Consider the following 23741-nt stretch of genomic DNA (forward strand, 5'->3'; position numbering starts at 1 on the left):
TATAAGAAAGCAAAAAGAGTTAAGAGCACAGGCAGAAGGAAGTGTGATCAGAGACTGGGAAAAGATGAGCAGAAAAATAAAATCAGACAACAAAGGTAGGGAAAGTGATTTTATTTTCAATTTAGTGATTGAAATGTGTCTGTTTTCAGAATTTACATCTTCTGTCTATATTTTGCACTGTTCAGGAAGAAATGTATTTCTGTTTCTCTGTTGTTGTATTGCATTCAGAGTCTAGCATTGTGGAGGGGCATAATAATAATAAAAAAAAACATCTAGGCCCTTTTGGCCTAGGCCCTAAATACTGAAAGTAGAAGTAGGAAAAATGTCCATTCTCCAAAAAAAACGTCCAAAATGAGGTTCTTTTTGAGACTGGACTACCTCTACGTTCAGCTGTTTAAACGCCCAGACCACCACTACGTCTACACTTACAACATATTACCAACCAAAAAACAGCCTAAGTCCCAAACGCCCAAAACAAGACCTTTTAGGCAAAGGAGGGGCCAGTCCTTCGCCTAAAAGCTGAATTCTGCAACCAGTGTCTGTCAAAAACAACACCGGTTACAGAATCCACCCCTCCTAATGATCGTGGCAGGAGAGATGGCTTATCTCCCCTGCCGCGATGGCGATCGGCCCACCTCCGAACTACCATGACCCATGGCAAGAGAGATGCCCAATCTATCCTGCCGCGGTTTGTGGCAGTTCGGGTAGAGGGGTTATCTCTCCTGCCGCGATCCCCCCCAAACCGATCCGGGCAGGAGGGAGCCCAACCCCTCCTGGCCAGGTGACCCCCCTACCCCCCACCTCTACTAAGATATGGGCAGGAGGGATGTAGGCTGTAGCCCACAACGCACCCACACCCCACACCCCAATCGGCCCCCCGAACCCCTCAATCACCGACCCCTCGACACCCCCTTAGTTAAAATAAGTTGGCCGGATGGATGGGTCCCAAGCCAATCCGCCGAATGGCAGGCCTTAGGGCCTGATTGGGCCAGGTGCCTAAGGCCCCGCCCACAGGAGGGGCCTTAGGCACCCGGGCCAACCAGAATTAGCCCAGTTGCCTAGGGTCCCTTCTGTGAGTGGGGCCTTAGGCGCCTGGCCCAATCAGGCCCTAAAGCCCACCATTCGGCAGATGGCGGGCCTGCTGGATGGGCTTGGGACCCGTCCAGCCAGCTAACTTATTTTAGGTAAGGGGTGTGTGGGGGGGGTGGGTGTCATGGGGTCGGCGGTGGGTGTCGCAGTGTCGATCAGGGTTCAGGGGGCAGTCGTGAGGGGGGTGCATCGTGGGCAGGAGGGCCTGGGATCCCTCTTGCCCATATCTTAGTGGGGGGTAGGGAGGGTCGCCTGGACAAGAGGTGTTGGGCTCCCTCCTGCCCGGATCACTTCGGTGAGGGGAGGATCGCAGCAGGAGAGAGTGGCTATCTCTCCTGCCATGATAGCGATCTGAAGTGCCAGGAACCGTGCCTTCATGGTGCATTTGACGGCACTTTGGGGGATCGTTATCGCGGCATGGGAGATGAGGCATCTCTCCTTCCGTGATCGTTGCGGTGGGGGGTGGGCAGGTTGCTGGGGCCACTGTTTTGATTTGGTCTAATATCTGTTTTGATTTGGTCTAAGTCAAAACGTATAAGTGCCAACAAGGCAACCTGTCAAAAGTTTTGTTTATACCTGCTGTACGACAAAGTGTAGGTCGGCCTACCTCCTGCCTTTCCCCTCCTCTAAAAATGCCTCTTTTCGCTCTATACATTTAGAGGCATGGGAAAGGCCTATTCTGGTTTTAGATATGTCTCAAACCAGCTTTCATTATCGATACTTGGACGATCTGTCTTTTTGATCGTCCAAGTACCGATTTAGGCTACTTTTTAGATGGATTTTTTTGTTTTGATTATGAGACCCTTAGGGTTTAATTTGTATATATTTGAACTTTTACTTTGTGGTCCTTTATTTTCATAGGGTTTATCTGTTTTCTGCACATGTGACCAAGAGCAAGCCTTTGACACCGTTCCTCATAGAAGGCTCTTGAACAAACTTGATGGGCTGAAGTTAGGACCCAAAGTGGTGAACTGGATTAGAAACTGGTTGACGGACAGACACAAGAGGGTGGTGGTTAATGGAATTCGCTCGGAGGAGGGAAAGGTAAGTAGTGAAATCCCTCAGGGATTGGTGCTGGGGCCGATCCTGTTCAATATCTTTGTGAGCGACATTGCCGAAGGGTTAGAAGGAAAAGTTTGCCTTTTTGCGGATGATACCGAGATTTGTAACAGAGTAGACACCGAGGAGGGAGTGGAAAACATGAAAAAGGATCTGCAAAAGTTAGAAGAAAGAATGGTCTAATATCTGGCAACTAAAATACAATGCAAATAACTGCAGAGTAATGCATTTAGGGATTAGAAATCAGAAGGAGCCTTATGTGCTGGGATGTGAGAGGCTGATATGCACGGATGGGGAGAGGGTGATAGTGATTGAAGATCTAAAGGTGAAGAAACAGTGTGACAAGGTGGTGGCTGTTGCCAGAAGGATGCTAGGCTGTATAAAGAGAGGCGTTACCAGTAAAAGAAAGAAGGTGTTGATGCCCCTGTACAAGTCGATGGTCAGGCCCCACTTGGAGTATTGTGTTCAATTTTGGAAACCATATCTGATGAAGGACATAAAATGACTTGAAGTGGTCCAGAGGAAGGCGACGATAATGGTAGGAGGTTTGTGCCAGAAGACATATGTATACCTTAGAGCAGTGGTATTCAACCCAGTCCTCAGGGACCTCCTGACCAGTTGGGTTTTCAGGATATCCACAATAAATATAGATGACAGAGATTTTGAAAACCCAACTGGTCAGCTGGTCCCTGAGGACTAGATTGAATACCTATGCCCTAGAGAAAGAAGGGACAGGGAAGATATGATTCAGACATTCAAATTCTTCAAAAGGTATTAACGTAGAACAAAATCTATTCCAGAGAAAGGAAAATGGTAAAACCAGAGGGCATAATTTGAGGTTGAGGGGTAGTAAATTCAAGAGTAATGTTAGGAAATTCTTCTTTACAGAGAAAGTGGTTGATGCATGGAGTATGCTCCCGAGGGAGGTGGTGGAAAGAAAACAGTGACAGAGTTCAAACAACCATGGGATGAACACAGAGGATCCCTAATTGGAAAATAATGGGTATACATTGAAGGAACTAAAGCCAGTACTGGGCAGGCTTGCAAAACTTGTCCTGTATATGGACATTCAGTTGAGGACAGGCTGGGAAAGGTTTTGATGGCTGGGATGGTTAAGATGGGATGGAGTGAGCTTTGATGGAGACTCCAGTAGATGGAACCTAAGCACACTACTGGGCAGGTCTCTGGGTTTCTGGCCCAGAAATATCTAAGAAAAAGGACCATTTAAACTAAATTAATTTATGGAGCATGTATGGTTGGGCAAACTGGATGGACCAGTCGGGTCTTTATCTGCTGTCATTTACTATGTTACTATGTGTTCTGGTAGGAATGAATGTTGTGAAGCATTATTGTTGTCACGGCCCCAGGTAGGAAGATATTTGTCGGCAGTTTGTCCGGGTTTTGGAAGGCCCTGAGCTCAAGGCCGCATCTGGAGGACCTCTGCACATGTGTGGATGTTGATGTGATAACATCACATGCAATTGTGCATGAGAGTGATGTCATCGTGTCAATGTCCACACGTGTGCAGAGGCCCTCTAGATGTGGTCCAGAGCTCAGGGAAGGAAATGCAAAGTTTTTGTGGGGCAGGCCTGGCAGTGGAATGGGACAGGACTGAGGGTGGAACGGAGCTGGGCTGGGGGGGGGGGGGGGGTGGAACAGAGCAAGGTCACATATCCTCTTTGTATTAAAGAAGAAATCTGGTATCCCTATTCTACCCAGTTCCTTCTGTAAACATTCAGCCATGTGACCTTATGAAGTTCTTACATTTCCAACTTCAGCTCAATGGTAAATTGCTGCCTGGACAAAATGTACTCACACAAAAAAAGATTTACTGAAGATTTTCCAAGGGAGCGGTTTTGTTTTCTCCAGTGCCAATATCCACTGTTACACAACACTAGCAATTATTTGTTGCTTTTTTTTAGAATACTTCTTAAAGCCTGATTGCTTTCCAAGACAGTTAGAAAACCCTCTCATTTTCTGATTCAGTATAGGCAGTCGAATTTTGGGTTTGGACTTATATCCCAAAGTAGCATGAGATTTTTAGTGCCTGATCTTGCTCATTGAAATCAGGACTACAAGTTCCATAATGCACCAACATGGGATGGTCAGAAATCCAGGATTGTTCCAAAATCTCCAGTCTGGAACTGGGTAACTTGGCATCTCAGTTGTATGTGCACTGGAGTTGGGCCAATTACACTCATGAAACAACATATGTTATTGTCGGGTTTATTTTTTTTCTTTTTCTTGGGGGGTGTTGTAATATGTTCTGTATGCGATACCCCTAATCATTTTAAAAAGTTGACTCCTCTTCAGCACAGTACTGTAAATAGAAACAGGTTGGAAGCCTGGATGAACAAACTTTTCCATATTTTCTTCTTTATGGCACAGGTGTGGTTTTGTTTTGTTTTTTGGGGGGGGGTTACTTTCCTCCTATATGCCACCCTCTAGCTATTAATGAATGTGGGGAAAGGATCAGTATCTCCTGCCTTGGTTAATACAGAACTGTCTCCATTGCTTTCCTGCTAGTTAACGTGCTCATGTGTGAGAAGCTGACTCCACCCCCATGGAATTTTTGAACCGATCAGCTGAACTGATTACAGCAGCTGCTGGTGTCTCATGTAAACCTTCACACTTGAAGAGAAGCTGCCTTGATACTGCACTCGCTGGATACAGCAGTTCGCCATTACTATCGTGTCAAGATTTTTCACTCTTTACCAGCACAAATACACTATAACATAAAAGCAACATGGCTCGTATGCTTAGCAAGGACACACTGGATATCGAGGTACCTAGATTTATGGTCATCTTAAATGTTGCCAACATTTCTCTCCGACTCTGCAAACTTATAAGCACAAAATGCAGGTTTTGACAGAAATGTTTGAGAGGATGAAAATTGTTCCAGTGTTGATGAAAAGAGAGAGGGAGAAAGAGGTAATGAGACAAGATCCTGAATTGTTCTGATTTCCATTTATATATACATTGAAAAGAGTTGAAAAGTATTTTTCAGTGACTATAAATAAGACATAAATGCTACATTTGAATTTTATACTTTATTCCACTTGCTTTTTTTTGTCCTTTGATTCCTTATAATTTTACTAAATTCTTTTGTTTATGAGCCTATGTAGTCTGTGTATTGTGGCAGACTTTTAAAGTGTAAATCAGTGTTTAAGTTTTAATGTGCAACATTTACAGATATATTTTTCATTCTTAGCAATTCCATATTTTTCCTCTAGAGTTTGCATGGTTTCCCTCTGTTTGAAAGCTGTGATTATGCAGCCTGGGTAGGAAAATGTTACTTTGGGAGAAAAGGTCACCATATACCTGTGATTAACCTTCAAAATGTCATATTGGCAGTTATATATAAAACAGTTTAAAATATTAGCACAGAGATGGACTAAAATGGTTTCGTTTTTCTTGAGCTCCTTGCTTGTACCAGGAAATTGTACCGATTGTAAAAGCTCCAGAACAAAGTTCAGGTTACAGTACTCTGCAGCGTCTAGTTCAGCAAATTAACAGTACAAAATCACAAGACAAACAATACTAGGGCAAAGAACAGTAGACAGGTACATATTAAATAGAGATGGACTTGATCAAAGACATAATATTTGAGGGGCTGCTGAAAAGTTCTCAGCCCAACCAGGAAGAGAATGATGTGGAGCCATGAAACTTATAAGTTATTCCACACTTTTCGTTTCATTGAGGCAAATGTATCTAGTAAAGGGGCGCAAGCCATTGTGACATCACCGACGAGGCTGGCTCTTAGGCATTGGTGGAATGAGGCATTATGACATCACACTATGAGAAGCCACTGAAAAGTTCTCAGCCCAACCAAGAAGAGAATGATGTGGAGCCATGAACCTTACACGTTATTCTACACTTTTCATTTCAATAATAAGAAATGACACAAAAAGTGTAAAAGTGTAGAATAATGTGTAAGGTTCATGACTCCACAGCATTCTCTTCTTGGTTGGGCTGAGAACTTTTCAGCGGCTCCTCATAAACTTGCTTTAATGTGTGGAACTTGGATTGTACGTTTAGTCTGACTCCCCTAGCTAATATATGTCTCAGCTGGTATTCATATATCTAGGATTAGGTTGCTCTTTAATGAGATCTATAAAAATTATCAAGTTTTGCATTGTGAAAGCAAAAAACAAACAAACCCCAAATCAACCCATGAGGTTGGCAACTAAAAGTAAAATTGTGGCTGCTCATGAAAAGTAGGTATACCTAATTCTAAAAAAAAAAGCTAGGTAAAGTACCTAGAAAAAGCTAGCTATAACTAGATAAAACATTTACTCCCCCTTTTACGAGGCTGCATTAGATTAGTTTAAAAAAAAAAATTTGCCGGTCGCGGAAGTATTAGCTTCGACACTCATAGGAATTCTATGAGTGTTGGAGTTAATACCGCTGCAGCCAGCGAAAAAAAAAAAAAAAGCCTAACACAGCTTTGTAAAAAGGAGGGTTAATTAGGTGCACAAATGGGGCAAATTAGGATTACTTCAGTATCAGTTACAGTATATTGGAAGCTCTTAGGTTGTTTTAATTTTTTTTTTGGGGGGGGGTGTTATTTGGTTGGTTAATAAATAGTTTGTGACTCTGCTCTGTAGCTCTAGGCCTATGTGTAAGTTGAGCTGGGGAGGGGGCAACCAGAGGTGGATTGGAGTGAGCATTTTCTCTCAGTTCCCTCCCCCCCCCCTGTTGCAATTGTCATGCCACCTCCTCTGAATCATAGTTTTGCTGGGAAGGATTCTCAAGCCCTGCCAACTAAAGTTTTGCAACCATCAGCCCGAGCCCTGTCTGTGCTGACTGAGAAGTGGGGAAGCAAGTAGGCTGCCCCATCCTCCGACGCCAGCAGTTCTGCACATGGTTAGTTCAAATGCATGAACTGAGCATTCTTAGAAGTTCTGGCAAGAATAGTTAGAGCACCCTTTCGACTTCCTGCTGCACAGGCCGGGCACCAGTGGTGAATCCTTTGGGCTGGCATTGTATTCATGGCCTTGTATGCATTGGAAATTCAAGCGATTTAAACAAAATATGAATTTTACCTAGTTTTGCCACATACTCCCCCTCCTTTACAAAGCGACGCTAGCGTTTTTAGCATCGGCTGCGGCGGTAACAGGCCAGACGCTCATAGGAATTCTATAAAAACGCTAGTGCAGCTTTGTAAAGGAGGGGGAGTATGTGGTAAAACTAGGTAAAAGTAAAACTAGGTACACTTTAGTGGAACTAGGTAAAGTAAAAGTACCGAGTTTAAAAAAACAAAACAAAATACAGGTAAACTTGGTATCTGAAAACCAGCCTGCCAACACTACCATGAGAGCACTATTCAGATGGCTTGTCCGGTTAATCCCAGGCTCTTTAAACAGCGCCAGAAGTTAGGTGCCTAGATTGGCAGTGCTGGAAGATGTTATATCAGCTGAAGGAGCTCAGATAAGAGAAAAAAATTGAACAGGTAGCTTCTTTGGAGACAGTGAAAAAAAAAATACATTAATTAAATATTCACTCACAGCATAAGAGCTTTGAGATCTTAGAGAATAAGTTGAGAATATTTATTTACCCAACCCCCCTCTTTTACAAAACCACAGAAGTTGTTTTTAGTGCAGGCTGGCACGCCAAATGTTCTGCGCATTGGAAACAGCGCAGAGCATTCAGAGCACTGACCTGTGCTAAAAAACCACTTCCATGGTTTTGTAAAAGGAGAAGGGAGTATTTATTTATCTTTAACCTTTATATACAAAGACCATTGAAAAGTTCTCAGCCCAAACAACAAAGCTGGGGCAGTCTCCATCGAGGACTATGCACTTAGTCCTGTGATTTTCCACTTTTTTTGTTCTGTATTTTTACAACGGAACAAAAAAAAAAAAGTAGAAAGTCACTGGACTCAGTGCATGTATAGCCCTCAGTGGAGGCTGATCCAGTTTTGTTGTTTGGACTGAGAACTCTTCAACGGCCTTTGTACCATCTGTATCTAGACGGTTTCCATATAAAACTTGCGTAAAATCAACATTACAGACATTTCTTGCCCACTTTCATCTATTTCCAGTACAAATAGAAGTCTTTCCTTACATGAAAGCAGATACAAATAGCTGAGTTTTCAACAGGTTTTATTATTATTTTTTTTAAATTTCAATCTGTCAGCACATAAGCTTAATTGCCCCATCAATGTGTTCCACATTTTAACACCTGCCACACAAAAAACAGCTGCTCTAGTCCCAACATATTGCACTTTGGTCGATGTGTCAAGTAACCTGGTATTTTCTACTGAACTTAAGGGTACCTAATTTGCCATGTGTAAGAGTGTTGTTACCTATAGACCTTTTAAAGAAGTTTCTCAAGGAGTAGCTGGGTCCTGGAAGAAGCCATCCCTCCTTTTAAAAAGATATTCCATCTTCTATTTAAAAGAAATAACTAAAAGCAAACATCTAATTAGGGCTTTTGACCCCTATCTCCTCGGGATCTGCATCCCCAATTCTATATGTCATGTCTCTCTGTCCAAGTTAGACTGTAAGCTCTTCCAAGAAGGGACCATCTAGAAAGGTCAAAATATACAGCGCTGCATATGCCTTTCAGCGCTATATAAGTAATAAGTAGTAGCAGTAGGGCAGGGATCTCAAAGTCCCTCCTTGAGGGCCGCAATCCAGTCTGGTTTTCAGGATTTCCCCAATGAATATGCATTGAAAGCAGTGCATGTACATAGATCTCATGCATATTCATTGGGGAAATCCTGAAAACCCGACTGGATTGCGGCTCTCAAGGAGGGACTTTGAGACCCCTGCAGTAGGGGGCTGTCTTCCCAAATAGCCTGTATTTAACTTCATTTTTGGAAACCTCCCCAACAGTATTCATATCAAACCCATAGCTCTTTACCCTTTGTTTTTGAGTCCAACAAAGACTCTATTATATTTCCAGTGACAACAAGTTCAGTTTATGGGTCATTTCTATGGTTATTTCTAGAAGTCTCTAAACCACAGGTGTCAAAGTCGGTCCTCGAGGGCCAGAATCCAGTCGGGTTTTCAGGATTTCCCCAATGAATCTGCATGAGATCTATTTGCATGCACTGCTTTCAATGCATATTCATTGGGGAAATCCAGAAAACCCGACTGGATTCCGGCCCTCGAGGAGGGACTTTGACACCCCTGCTCTAAACATACCAAGATAAGAGAAGAAATGTTCTAGTGCAGGGGTAGGGAATTCCAGTCGGGTTTTCAGGATTTCCCCAATGAGTATGCATTGAAACCAGTGCATGCAAATAGATCTCATGCATATTCATTGGGGAAATCCTGAAAACCCAACTGGAATACGGCTCTCGAGGACCGGAGTTCCCTACCCCTGTTCTAGTGGTATGAGTTACATCAAGAAGTGCAGTCCATGGGCAACCAGGTCTTTTTCTGATTTCTGATGAAATTTATGGTTAAACTAAATGTGCATATGGAAGGCTGCTGAAAAGTTCTCAGTCCAACCAAGAAGAGAATTATGTGGAGCCATTGAACCTACAAGTTATTCCACACTATTCTTAATACTTTTTGTTTCAATGATATGAAATGAAACAAAAAGTGTCTAGAAAAGTGTGGAATAACTTGTAAATTTCATTGCTTCACATCATTATCTTCTTGACTGGGCTGTGAACTTTTCAGCAGCCCCTCATACATATATTTTCTGGAACCCTAAGCAGTTACAAATTTTCTAGGATCTAAATTATAAGTTTCCAGTTACCCATCGGGATATTGCCTATATATTCAGAGACGGAGACCCAGTGCCCTAGATCTACTTAACGTGCCAATGGAATGTTATGTAACCACCAAAATGCCATCCCCATACTCTTGAAGAAACGCAACAACAGCAGACACCAAAAAACAACCCCTCTTCAAATCATACAACAATCTGCAACCTATCAAACAACTTGAATAATGGCATCAACAAAAACAACAATAACCAATCATCAAAATTGAATAATGGCAAAGCCTTCACCCCTTTTCCCTGCATGTACATTAATGCGAGATTAGGGTCAATAAACTATTCCTCATAAATGAGCTAATCACAACCAATGATATAGCTCTATCATTCATCACGGAAACATGGCTAAAAGACCCAGACAGCCCAGAACTCCCCCACCTCTGCCCACAAGGATACAACACACTTTAATTCCCTAGGAAACACAAATGAGACAATGGTCTAACAATAATATACAAAAACTCATATACCATCACTGAGTCTGATTCGGCAACCAGCCTAGATCTGGAATTACATTGCTTGTAAACTAGAAGGCAAACCCAACTTCACATTCAATAACATAGGAACCCTTCTGATCTACAGACCCCCCAATTCTCAATCATGCTACATCACCAAAATGATACAAATAATAACAAATCTAGCATGTCAACCAAACTGATTATCCTCGGTTATATCAACCTTCCTCTCGAATCTACAGTTAATAAAGATGTCTCCAAACTCAAAATACTGCTTGAGGACAGCCAAATCATAGTCATGCCCTTAGGTTCCACACATGAAAAAGGACACACCCTAGACTTGCATCCACCCCCACTAATCTCACTACCAACATCAAATGGTCTCCAGTCCCATGGATAGACCATTACCTCCTAAACTTCTGCCTAAACCTTGCTACTGACAACCTGAACAGCAAAACTACCAAGGAAGTAAAATTAGTGCATGGGAAAATAAGCCCAGATCTCTTCTGGAACACAGTAACTGAGTCCCTAACCTTCCCTTCAAACTGCAGAGCATCAATGCTAACAAACTGGAATAAAACCATAACCAATACACTAGACACCCTTAACACCCCCCCCACCCCTCCATCCTCGCAAAATAAAACAAATTCAGACCTCTCCTTGGTTTACGGAGTCATTGAGAACAGACAAACAACTATGCAGGCGACTGGAAAGGAAATGGTGAAAGAGCAAAGCGCCGAGCACAGAACACATTGGAAAGCGGCAATAAACAAATACAAACTCAACATATTAGAGGCCAAGAAAAACTACTTCACCAGCAAATTGGGAACCAAAACACTAGGCAAAAAAAAGTTATTCCTCCTGATACAAGAGCTAATAACCCCTCCGCCCCTGAATCAAGAATCTGCAGGCCACAAAATAACAGCACAAGACCTAACGGATTTCTTCCTCAATAAAATCAAAACAGTTCAAGTGGAAGTAGCCAAAATGGCCATCACAGAAACACTCCCACTTGATACTTATGAGCACCATATAGATCCCATTAAATCAGACCAAATCTGGATTTCCTTCTCCAACCTGTCCATCCTCAATACAAAAAAATTAATATCCAAATTGTCCACGCGTATCAGCTCCCTGGACAACTGCCCCTCATGTCTCCTCTCAGCCGCACTTGAGAGAATCATCATCTGGATCACTAATCTCCTAAATAGCTCTGTAAATTATGGCCATCTACTGGAAGAAATGGGGAAAATAGCACTCACCCCTATACCAAAAAAACATCATACTACAGGCCTGTACACCGCCCCCCCCCCCATACCAAAAAGCCTCAAACTACAGGCCCATAGCCAGCATTCCCATTCTTACCAAACTTATTGAAACCCACTTAAACAAGCAACTTACAACATACATTGAGCAACATTCTTGGCTTCACCCTGTCCCAGTTCGGATTCCAACAACAACACAGCACTGAAATAATCATTACCCTAATCACAAAAATAAATCAACTACTAAGTACAGGCCTGACAGGCAATACTCCTTCAATTTGACAATTCCATGGTTTTCGACTCTGTAAAAAAATGGATAAGAGAGATCACTGTGAAAATGATTAAACTGATTCAAAGGACAAGGGTAGCAAGTGAAAAGCCCTGTCCCTTGTTGAAGAAAGTTTGATTATTTTCAAATTGATTATTTGCAAAGAATGCAAAAAAGCCTTGATGAATATTTAAACAGCTTATTCTGCAAATATACTGGTTGACCAAGATTCCAAGCTTTAAGCATCAAACAGAGCAATTTGAATTCCATAACTTTAATAATGGAAAGCCAAAGCAGATTGTACAAAACCAGAGTAATATGTTCAGTTTTGTTGACACCCATAAGCAATGTAGCAGCAGTAATCTGAACTAACTGCAAACGTTGTAATTTAACTGGATCCAAGAAACAAGCTGTTGCAATAATAATAATAATTTATTTCTTATATACCACTATACCGTGAAGTTCGAAGCGGTTTACAATAAAGATACGTTTAGTCAGTACATGGGATGCAAGTGGTTTACATTAAAGATTCATTTTGTCAGTACGTGGGATACAAGTGGGTTACAGTAAATATATATTTTGTCAGTACATGGGATGCAAATGGGTTACAATACAAGTGGTTTACTATCAAGGTGCATTTTGTCAGTGTATGGGATACAGGTGGGTTACAATAAAGATACATTTCGTCAGTACATGGGTTACAATAAAGAAACGTTTTGTCAGTACATGGGGTGCAGGTGGGTTACAATAAAGATACATTATGTCAGTACATGAGATTCAAGGTGGAAAGTATAATTAGTTTCGGGCCTTGGAATTAGGGGGCAAGGTGGAAGGGTCATGGCGAGGAAGAGTTGGGTATGGGAATTTAGAATTTGTTTGTTATGAAGGCAAGGATTACTTTTGTCCAATTATCTTTAGACAACAAAGGCTTTAATTGACACAACATACACAAATGAAAGAAACATGATTTTACCACATGCCTTATTTGCAGTTTAAAACGATCACAACAAACTCCTAAAGTGGGTAAATGTGACGAAAAGGACAGATACTGACCATTCAAAAATCGACTAATCCTTGTCATGACAGGGGTAGCTGTGTAGATGATAACTCGTAATTGGAAAAATTATGAGCACTTTTGTTTTCCTTTTTGGTGGGCAAATTTATGTTTAACCTACAGATATGAGAAAATGTATGATGATATGTTGGGACATAGTAATTTATTCAAACTGGTTTCAGGGCCAATTGACGTCTTATTACCATGTTATAATTTTCTTTATCTTCAATGTTTGGGGTTCTGCACACATTCAGGGCGGGAGGGAGGGAGGCATGGTGGGGGGATGGATATCTCTGATTCGTTTTGATTTTTGATTGAATATATTGGAATAGATGGGGGAGGATATATTCTTATGTATGGTTATTGAATGAACATAAGTGCTTACTTTATGATTCATATTTATATATTGTTCTGCACTTTATTATCTTTGAAAATCAATAAAGAATTATAAAAAATAAAAAAATGCAAATTTTTCAATTCCCTGTACTTCATAGAAATCAGCATTGTAGAAGATTTTTGTATATTTAGAACAAGATTGTGATGAGACAACCAATCAGTTAGATAACTCAGTTTAATACTAAAATCAGATATTACTGCTTCTTGACTATCATCCCCCAAACACACAAGTAGCTGGATATCATCTGCAAAAAAATGAAAATAAATTTCCCCAAAATCTAGAGGTCTTGCCAAAAATTTGAAATAAAGATTAAAAAGAGCATGGTACTTTAAAAAATATATATTTTCCTTTGTTTCAGGCCATGCACAAATGTTGCTATAAGTGTACAGTACCTGCATAAAGCTAATGCAAGAGCTTGTGTTACCTTCAATTTAGAGTAAGAGGGACTCTCCCATGTGACTTTGGGTTATGCCCCAGCTGAACCCATGGTGGTTCCTATAACAAATATGCTTAGGCCCAGGTGTGACAGATCCTCCTGAGAGGCAGCTGCTGAAGATAATATTGCTATCCTCCCAGGCTTTTGAAACCACGTTGAGACCAGAGGAGAAGGATTAGTCTTGCCCCTCCACCATCAGAAGTATTTGCTGAGCAGGAGGACAGTGCAATACAATGTCCATGCCACAGGATAATGCCCAAGTTTAAATTCAGGAAAAATGACACGATGCCACACCCCACTACAATGGTGTCAACTTCTGCATCAGTTCATGATCGGAGCCAGAATGTGGAGGAATTCTCTATGAGATTTTCCCCTGGAGAAATTGTCTGTTGTTACCCTGGAATCACTTTGATGGCAACCGACTCCTTGGGAAAATATTTCTGAATAATTCAAGTCTTCAAAGTCCTAGACAAGTACTGCTAGTGCTATTCATCACTTCTATAGTGCTGAAAGGTATGCGCAGCACTATACATTTGACTTTTAATGGTAATTTGTTAAAATCTGTTAATAATCAGAGTGCTAAACTGTCTGCTTTGGGAAGAAAAATGTGAAGATTAGAAATGAAAATTTTAAAAAAGTTTGAGCTATTTGATTCAGCAATTATTTAAGGGCAATAGGATTATAAATAGATGGCCTGAAAATTGTTTCAAAAATGGGCTATTTTTGAGTGTTTGTCTCAATGTATTTCAGCACATTTTAAGTTATAGCTGTTTCTGCTCACTTTTATAATGTGTTTTTTGTGGTTTGATAAGTAAAACCAGTAATTTAAAATTTATTTTAAATTTATTGTGAAAAGTGACCTCTGACCCCTACTAGTCATATAAATTTCCTGGTTGGAAAGGCAAGGGTGATTTGCAGGAAATGTTTGTGGAGAGATGTTGCAGGATTGTGAGTATGTTTATTTCTTTTTTTTATTATCCTTTTCTTATTTAATGAGTTTTTTAAAGGCTATTTTGAATATAACTTCTTAGCCGATTGTTGTGTTGGATTCTTCCAGACTGCTATTGAACTGGTTGTGCCAGAAAGAAGTACACTTTTGTTTGAGTTCTCTGGGTATGCAATTTTATGATGTCTGCCCTTACTTAGGAATTCTTTTTACAGAGGCTCGTGTTGTTGATTTCTGTGTTGAACCAAGAACTCCTAAGTAAGGGCACACATCATAAAATTGCATACCCAGAGAACTCAGACAAAAGTGTACTTCTTTCTGGCACAACCAGTTCAATAGCAGTCTGAAAGAATCCAGCACAACAATTGGCTGAGAAGTTTGTATATTCAAAATAGCCTTCAAAAAATTCGTTAGATAAGAAAAAGGGAATAAAAAAAAAAGAAATAAAAATACTCACAGTCCTGCAACATCTCTCCAGAGGCTCATGTTGCTGATTTCTGGGCTGAAACTTCTCTGACTGCTTCACAGTTGTTATTCTAGATCACAGGTGTCAAACTCAAGGCCCAAGGGGATGGCCCACCTGGTCATTTTATGCGGCCCACAGTCTGATGCTGCCAGTGTTATCTTGTGGCCAGCTCCCTCCTCACAGCCGCAGTGTGCACGAAGCCGCATGCAGCGGCTCCTTGCGTGTCCCGCTGCTCATCCAGAAGCATTCCCTTTGACATTGCAACATCAGAGAGAAGGCTTCCGGTTCAGGCGTAGGATGCACGAGGAGCCGCTGCACGCGGCTTCATGCACACTGCGGCTAAGAGGAGGAGGGAACCAGCCACAAATAACACTGGGAGGGCATTGGACTGCGGACCGCATAAAACGGCCAGGTTGGAGCCGGCCAGAAGGTAAGACACCCACTGGAGGGAGGCTTGGAGGGAAGGAGACAACAAAGGTAGGGGGAATAATTTTATTTTCAATTTAGTGTTTAAATTGTGTTTGATTTTAGTGTTTGAATTGAGAATTTTAATCTGCTATCTTTTGCACTGCTCAGGGAGAAATACTGTACATTTGTTTCTTTTTCTCTGGGGTTGTACTGCATGCAGAGTCTTGCATCTTAGGGTTTCATTTGTATATATTAGTACTTTTAGTTTGTGATCCCGTATTTGCATAGGGGTTATCTGTGTTCTGGTATGAATGCTGAGAAGCATACAGTGTGGTTTGTGTAGTTTAATTTTCTGGTTAACCATTATGGGGTTCATAATAATAAAAAAAAAAGTCAAAAAAGTGTCCTAAATGGCTACTTGGCGATCAAAAAGCCTGATCGTCCAAGTACCCATAACCAAAGCTGGTTTTTAGATGTATCTAAAACCAGCTAAGGCCTTTCCCCTGCCTCTAGATGCACAGAGAGAAAAGAGGCGTGTTTAGAGGAGGGGAAAGGGCGGGCGGTGGGTGGGACCTACACCTAGGCGTACAACACATATAACCAAAACAGTTGACAGGTTGCCTAGTTGGCACTTATACCTTTTTGACTTAGATGAAGTCAAACCAGGTCTAAGTGCCGAAAAAGGGGCCACTGAGCTGATGGCCGCTGGCATGATCAGATCAGTGGCCCGGCAACCTACCCACCGCAACCATTGCAGCAGCAGAGATGCCTCATCTCCCCTACTGCGATGCGATCACCCCTCTACCTGACCTGCTGTGACCCGTGGCAGGAGACATGCCCAATCTCTCCTGCCGCGGGTTGTGGCAGTTCGGGTACAGGAGTGATGACATCGCGGCAGGGGAGATGGCCAATCTCTCCTGCCACGATACATCACCCCCCCCCCCCCCCGATGATATTGGGGTAAGAGGGAGCCCAAGCCCTCTTGCCCCACGGCAGCTGCGGCACCCCCGACGATATCGGGGCAAGAGGGAGCCCAAGGCCTCTTGCCCCGGCGATCGTGCCCCCCCGACTCGATATGGCCAGGAGGGAGCCCAAGCCCTCCTTGCCCCGGCGACCCCCCCCCCTCTGACACAATGGGCCAGGAGAGAGCCGAAGCTCTCCTAGCTCCGGCGACCCCCCCCAACTGGATTAGGCCAGGAGGGAGCCCAAGCCCTCCTGGCCCCGGTGATCCCCTACCCCCTACCCCCACTACAATATGGGCAGGAGGGATCCTAGGCCCTCCTGCCCTCGACACAATACCCTCCCTCAACGACTGCCCCCCCAGAACCCCCTATTGGACCCCTCCGCCGACCCGCGACCCCCCCGGCCGACCCCACCCCCACCCCTTCCCGTACCTTTAACATTGGCCATATAGACGGGTGCCAAGCCTGCCCGTCAGGCAGACCAGCTGGGTCAAGAATGGGGCCGGATTGGCCCAGGTGGCAGAAACCCTGCCCACAGATGGGGTCGGCGGGGGGGTCCGATCGGGGGTTCTGGGGGGGTGGTTGTTGGTGGGAGGGGGGTTGTGTCGAGGGCAGGAGGGCCTGGGATCCCTCCTGCCCGTATTGTAGTGGGGGGTGGGGGGTAGGGGGGTCGCCGGGGCCAGGAGGGCTTGGGCTCTCTCCTAGCCCGTTGTGTCGAAGGGGGGGTCGACAGGGCCAGGAGGGCTTGGGCTCCCTCCTGGCCATATCGAGTCGGGGGGGGGGCACGATCGCCGGGGCAAAAGGGCTTGAGCTCCCTCTTGCCCTGAAGTCATCGGGAGGTCGCGGTTCGACGGGGCAAGAGGGCTTGGGCTCTCTCTTGCTCCGATGTTGTCGGAGGGGGTTCGCGGTTCGACAGGGCAGGAGGGCTTGGGCACCCTCCTGCCTGGATCGCTGTGGGACGGTGGGAGGGGGGGGGTTCTGTAACCGGTGTTGTTTTTTACAGACACCAGTTACAGAATCCAGCTTTTAGGTGAAGGACTGGCTCCTCCTTCGCCTAAAAGCCCTTGTGTTGGATGTTTGGGGCTTAGGCGTTTTTTTGGTTCATTATGGGCAAAAAGTGTAGACGTCGTGGGGGTATACTTGTAGACGTAATGGTGATCTGAGCGTTTAGTAGAGGCAGGCCATAATCAAAACAAGGATGTTTGTTTTGGTTATTTACACTTTCCCTGCCTCTGCTTTGAACGTTTAAGGACTTAGGCCAAAAGGGTACTTAGATGTTTTTTTTATTATGCCCCTCCACGTGTTAATAAGATTATATTGTGTGTGTATATATGAAAAATGAATGGGAAAATGGTGTTATAATTAGTACTATTGTGGGGGTGGGGTCTGGGGTGAAGATTGGGTGGGGTTTGGCCCACGACTTAGCTTGTGTTTTGGACTTCGGCCTCTTAATGTGATTGAGTTTGACACCCCTGTTCTAGAGAGATATGTGTTTGCTTAACTTCTCTGTATACGAGGAGGTGTTGAAAAGTTATCAGCCCAATAAGAGAATGATGGTTTAATAAATGATCTGAAGCACTATAAGTCTGATAAAACAGAATAAACTTTGTTTTGTAAATCTTTATTCATTTTCAGAACTTATACAAAGTGCCAACAAAATATACAGTCAAATAATACAAAACAGCACTTATCATTGAATAAATAAGAAACAAAATACTTTACTCCCTCCCACCTTCCCTGGATGTGTGTAGAAATCATCAGGCTTAATCAATCAGTCTTTTATTTGACAAATGCCTCTAATGGACTGCATATTTTCTTTTTTTAAATTATTATTTCCCCAATTGTTCTGCATTCATTCTTTCGTATCTATAATATAAACAGTGTTTCCCACCAAAAAGAAAAATTTAATCTGTCCCAATTCTTCCAGTTTTCTGTCATAATCAGCCATATTTTGTTCCCATTTGTCTCAGATGAGGACTGAGAAGCAAGAACTGCTTTCTTAAGCCAGCTGTGACTTTAGCAAAATCAGGCAGGAGATGGATTTTCGCTTCCTGCCATTTCAATGACCTAATTTGCTTAGCAGTAGACAAAATATCTAAAGCTTGTTTAAAATGCAGTACCCTGAATATCATGGGCCTGGGACCGTTTTGACTGTTGGAGGCTTTGGATGGAATTCGATGTGCTCTTTCTATTTCCAGAGGATACTTCAGGTTGAGGGAGAGCAACTTTGGCAATAAACCTTCAAGAATACAGCATCTGATCCCTCTATCCAGTGACGTACCAAGGGCAGGGCGGGGGGTGCGGACTACCCTGGGTGCCAGCCCTAGGGGGATGCACATCCGGCCAGATCCGGAACCTCCCGCGCTGCTCAACAGGACCTGTACCTCAGTGCGGCTGCTGTACTTATTCCAAAGCAGAGTCAGCAGCAGTGCAGAAGTGCAGGAAGGTCCCATAATGACTGCGTCTGCCGCCTCTACCTCTGGAAGATGTAAGTGACGTTGGATGGGGTGGACTGGCAGATGCAGTCATCATGGGACCTTGCCGCAACTCCATGCGTCTGCTGGCCCACCCCCTACGACGTCACTTAAGTCTTCCGGAGGCATAGGCAGCAAAAGCAGTCATTGTGGGATCTTGCAGCATAGAAGGGTGGTGGAGGGAGAGAAAGGGGGTCAGGGTGGTATGGAAGGGTGGTGGAAGGAGAGAAAGGGGGCAGATGTTGTTGGAATTGGTGTGCAGGGAAAGGAGAGAGTCATAAGGGGGAAGGATACTGCATGTAATTGGGTTGGAGGGAAAGAAAGGGGGCAGATGCTGATGGGAGTGGGGGGAAGGGAGAGGAGAGAGTGAAATGCCAGACCATGAGGGTATGGGAGAGGGAATGGAAGAAGAAAGAGAGATGCAAGACCATTAAAGGAGGGAAGGGAAGAAGATGGATACCAGACTAATGGGGATGAAGGGAGAGATAGAAGGGGGAGGCATAAAGTTTCTAGAAGGGGAATAGAAGGAGAGAAAATGCCCTTTAGAAGGGGCAGAGAGATGGTAGACAGTGGATGAAAGGAAGAGGTGACAAGAAGATGATGAAAGCAGAAATCAGAGAAGACAAGATAGAAAAAATTATATTTATTTTTTTTTTTTGCTTTTGGGGAGATGCATCACTGTTTCTGTGGTGTTGCATTGTATTCAGAGTCCAGCTTCTTTGTGGTTCAATTTAATCTTTGTCTACATATTTCTATTTTATCCCCCCTTTTACAAAACTGTAGAGTGTTTTTTAGTGCCGACCATGATGGTAACAGCTAAGATGCTCAGAATTCTATGGCTAAAAACCACACTACAGCTTTGTAAAAGGAGGAAGGGTTCATTTCCATAGTAGTTTCCATACTAGGCGAAGGTGTTTTCTGTGTTCTTTGTATTCGAAAGACATGGTTTTCTGTTAGGATTGACTGAGCAGGATTGATCTGTACTAGTCTGGCTTGTTTAGTTTTACATAGGGTGTATTGATGTTGTACTGCTCACTGTAGTATGTAAGATGCTGCCTTTTCCTGGGTACACTCTTGTGTGATGTGTGGATTGTTACTAAAAATCATGTTTTTCATACAGATGGGAGGGGGAGGATGTCAAAAAATGATGGGCCCCGGGTGTCACATATGCTAGCTATGCCACTGCCTCTACCCCCTCTTGGAGCCCTAGTATTCCAATGTTGTTCCTCCAACTTCTATTGTTTGCCTCCTCCAATTCTTTAGGTCAGGCGATCCACTGCTTTATAGTCAGTTTTGAAACTTCTTTAAACTGTCTTCCATAACAGAAACCTGGTGTTCCAACTGTACAGTTTTATCGTCACATATCTAACTTCTGGCCAAGATTTTGAACTTAACAGAATAGACTTTTCAAATAAGTGCAGCACAAAAATTGTGTGAAATAAGGGCATGGTGGGGTTTTTTTTCTCTGAGTAGGAAATAAAGTTTTTCAAAGTTAAAAAAAAAAAAAAAAGATCTGAAAATGTCAAACAGAGAATTTTGTTCCTGTAAATTGACACTTAATGAAATAAGATAACACACTTTTGAACTACAGTGGCAAAATAATGCTCAGAATTTAAGAAGTTGGTTGGTTGGGCTGAGAACTTTTCAGCACCCCCTCATAAGTAACCTCTTTGGGGATGATTTTATAAATGGGTATTCTGATTTTAGGTGTCCTACCGCTGTCTAGCAGCCAATCGGGATGCACATTTAAAAACAAAACAAAACACAAAACTCTGAGGCAGCACGCGGTTGAAGGAGACATGTCGGAACACTTAAGCTCACCCAAGCCTGGGTGTGGTCATGGTTTCATCTGCAAGTGGCCTTGGGCCACCCTAAAACTGTCTCTTTCAGCTCACAGCCCCGATCCCCCACTCAACCTACGCGCAGCAGATACAGAAGGTTCAATAGCCGACATGTCCTGGACCTCCTTTGTAAATCCTGACTGGAATCTATTCCTCGAACTTTATTCTAAATACGCCAATTCCAACTGCCTATTAGACACTTGTCCTCCCACCATCATGAAATGCGCCCCCCCCATCATTCAAAGCAGAACTCTTCAATTGGGTATCTCTATGCCTGTCCACTGGACACTTCCCGTCCGAACTTGGCCACATCCTCATTTCCCCTATCCCTAAACAACCCAAGGAGCCAATCTCTTCCATCACCAACTACAGACCCATCGCCAACATACCACTCTTCCAAAAACTCATGGAAGGTCTTGTCAACAACAACCTTACGAATTACCTCGACAAGTTCAATATACTTCATGACTCCCAGTCCGGTTTCCGCCCAAATCATAGCACCGAAACCGTCCTAGCTGCCCTGACAAATTACCTCCTCCACCTGTTCTCACTGGGTAAAAGCGCCCTGATACTTCAATTCGATCTGAGTAGTGCCTTCGACCTGGTCGACCACGACATTATGTTCAACTGCCTTGACTCCATCGGCATCTCCGAACAGGTAATAGATTGGTTCACAGGCTTCCTAACCAACCGTACCTACCAGGTCTACAGTAATGGAGCCTTCTCCCACCACTGGCGTAACCCTTGTGGAGTCCCACAAGGCTCTCCCCTATCCCCCTCCCTATTCAATATTTACTTGACCCCTCTGGCACGAAGCCTAGCAAACTCTAACCTAAAATCGTTCATATATGCAGATGACATCACCATCATTGTTCCCATTACCTCACTCACTCTAGAAACGGAAAAACTCATCGCATCTATCCTCACCAAGTTAGAACTGTGGACCTCAAAACTCAAATTAAAATTGAACTCTGAAAAAATCAAAATCTTCCTAGCAAGTCCCAACCACAAATTAACAAAAACTTCCCTCAGATTGAATGGGCTAGAATACCCTATCTTACCCACCATAAAAATCCTTGGAGTCATCCTGGACTGCACCCTAACCTTCGATGACCATACCAGTGCCCAGGTGAACAAATGTTTCTGTACCCTCTGGAAACTGCGCACCATCAAACGCTACTTCGACCACCAAGCCTTCCGTCTACTCGTTCAATCTCTGGTATTAAGCATATTAGACTACTGCAACATTATTTACCTGGGATCCTATAAAAATACCATCAAACGTCTTAGAACAGTCCAAAATGCGGCCGTCCGCCTCATCTATGATCTCAAAAAATACGACCATGTTAGCCCTTACTACACCAAACTCCATTGGCTTCCAGTAGAGGCAAGGATCATCTTTAAGTTCGCCTGCCTCTGTTTCAAAACTCTAACAGGATCTTCCCCAATCTACTTGTCTGAGCACCTTGAAATAGCAGGCCCCTCTCGCACACGAAACGCCCACCTATTCACCTTTCCCTCCCTAAAAGGCTGCCTCTACAAGAGATTCATTGATAGAACCCTAGCATTCCAAGCGGGCAAATGGAACAATTGCCTTACCGCCCTCATCTCCAACTCCCCGCCCTACCACCTGTTCAGGAAGTCACTAAAAACCTACCTCTTCGACAAATTCCGCTAACGCTGCCTTCCCTCCTTCCCTGCACCCTCCTGACCTCGACATGCCTCCATTCCCTCTGACTACGCCCCCCTCCCAAGCCACTATGGCCTCTCTTTCTCAATCTCTGTTTTATCTAATTGCCCTGCCTTTTCATTGCCTCACATTTAACATCACTGTAAATGTATCACCGCTATAACATGTAACATCGCTGTATACGTACAGTCTCTTCTTTAGTATATGCCTTTTTATTACTGCTATTTATGTAACATCTCTGTAAATGTAACAACACTGTAATATGTATCATCGCTGTAAATTTACATTATCCCAGGACAAGCAGGCAGGTATTCTCACTAGTGGGTGATGTCATCAGACAGAGCCTCGGTACGGACGTCTCACAAGCACGTGTTGCTTGTAGAAACTTAAAGTTTCTAGATGCCCGCACCGCGCATGCGCCGGTGCCTTCCTACCCGGAGATCCGGGCGTGTCTCCTCAGTTCTTTCTTTTCCGCGGAGCTGAGAAGTTCAACTTCTTCATGCGCTAGCTGAATTCAGTTAAATTTGCCTTCCTTGTCCGCGTTTTCGTTTTCGTTTCTTTTAATTACTTTAACAGTTCTTTTTCTTTTTCAAAAAAAAAAAAAAAAAAAGGAGAAGATTATTTCCTCCGGCGGGTCGAACGGGCCGGCCACGTGGCTCAGGCCCACGGGCTTCGACCTCGCGGCAGAGATTTTCCGGCCTATGTCCCGGCCAATCACCGGTTTTAAAAAGTGCAGCAAGTGCCAACGCGCGATTTCACTCACGGACCCTCACTGGCGCTGTTTGCAGTGTTTGGGCCCTGACCACATCCCGAAATCGTGCGGGCCTTGCTCTACCCTTACGGCACGCTCTTTCAAGCGGCGTTGCCTATTGTGGGAATCGATGTTCAAGATGGACGCAGCTAAGGATCCCTCAGCCTCCACTTCATCTGATACCTCCCCGGTGCGGGCGAAACCGGCATCGACTCCTCCTGCATCGAGTGCGGTGAAACCGGCATCGCTCGCCCCGACACCATCCACGAGCTCGACGTCGGTGCCTGCCCCGGTCTCCTCGGTTCAGGTACCTCTTCCTTCCACAGTGCCACCAATGGTCATCAAAGTGCCGAAAGCTACTAAGCAGAAGCACTCGACCTCGAAGGAGCGCGATGCCCGTGCAGGAGGACCCCCTTTCGGTGCGGATCCCTCCCTATCGGCTTCGCTAC

At 43.8% G+C, this 23741-nt stretch overlaps 1 protein-coding gene across 2 annotated transcripts in view; it reads left to right on the plus strand.

Moving 5' to 3' along the window:
* The first annotated feature begins 4779 nt into the window (after positions 1 to 4779).
* DPYD (dihydropyrimidine dehydrogenase) overlaps positions 4780 to 23741 on the plus strand; it is a 1270977-nt gene continuing 1252015 nt past the window's right edge. For both annotated transcript variants that reach the window (XM_033915764.1, XM_033915766.1), the window contains exon 1: positions 4780 to 4933. In XM_033915764.1, coding sequence (XP_033771655.1) covers positions 4895 to 4933 — 39 coding nt within the window. In that variant the 5' untranslated portion in view covers positions 4780 to 4894. The remainder of the gene's footprint in view (positions 4934 to 23741) is intronic.

The sequence above is a fragment of the Geotrypetes seraphini genome, chromosome 12 (assembly GCF_902459505.1).
Source record: "Geotrypetes seraphini chromosome 12, aGeoSer1.1, whole genome shotgun sequence".
Taxonomy (NCBI): Eukaryota; Metazoa; Chordata; class Amphibia; order Gymnophiona; family Dermophiidae; genus Geotrypetes; species Geotrypetes seraphini.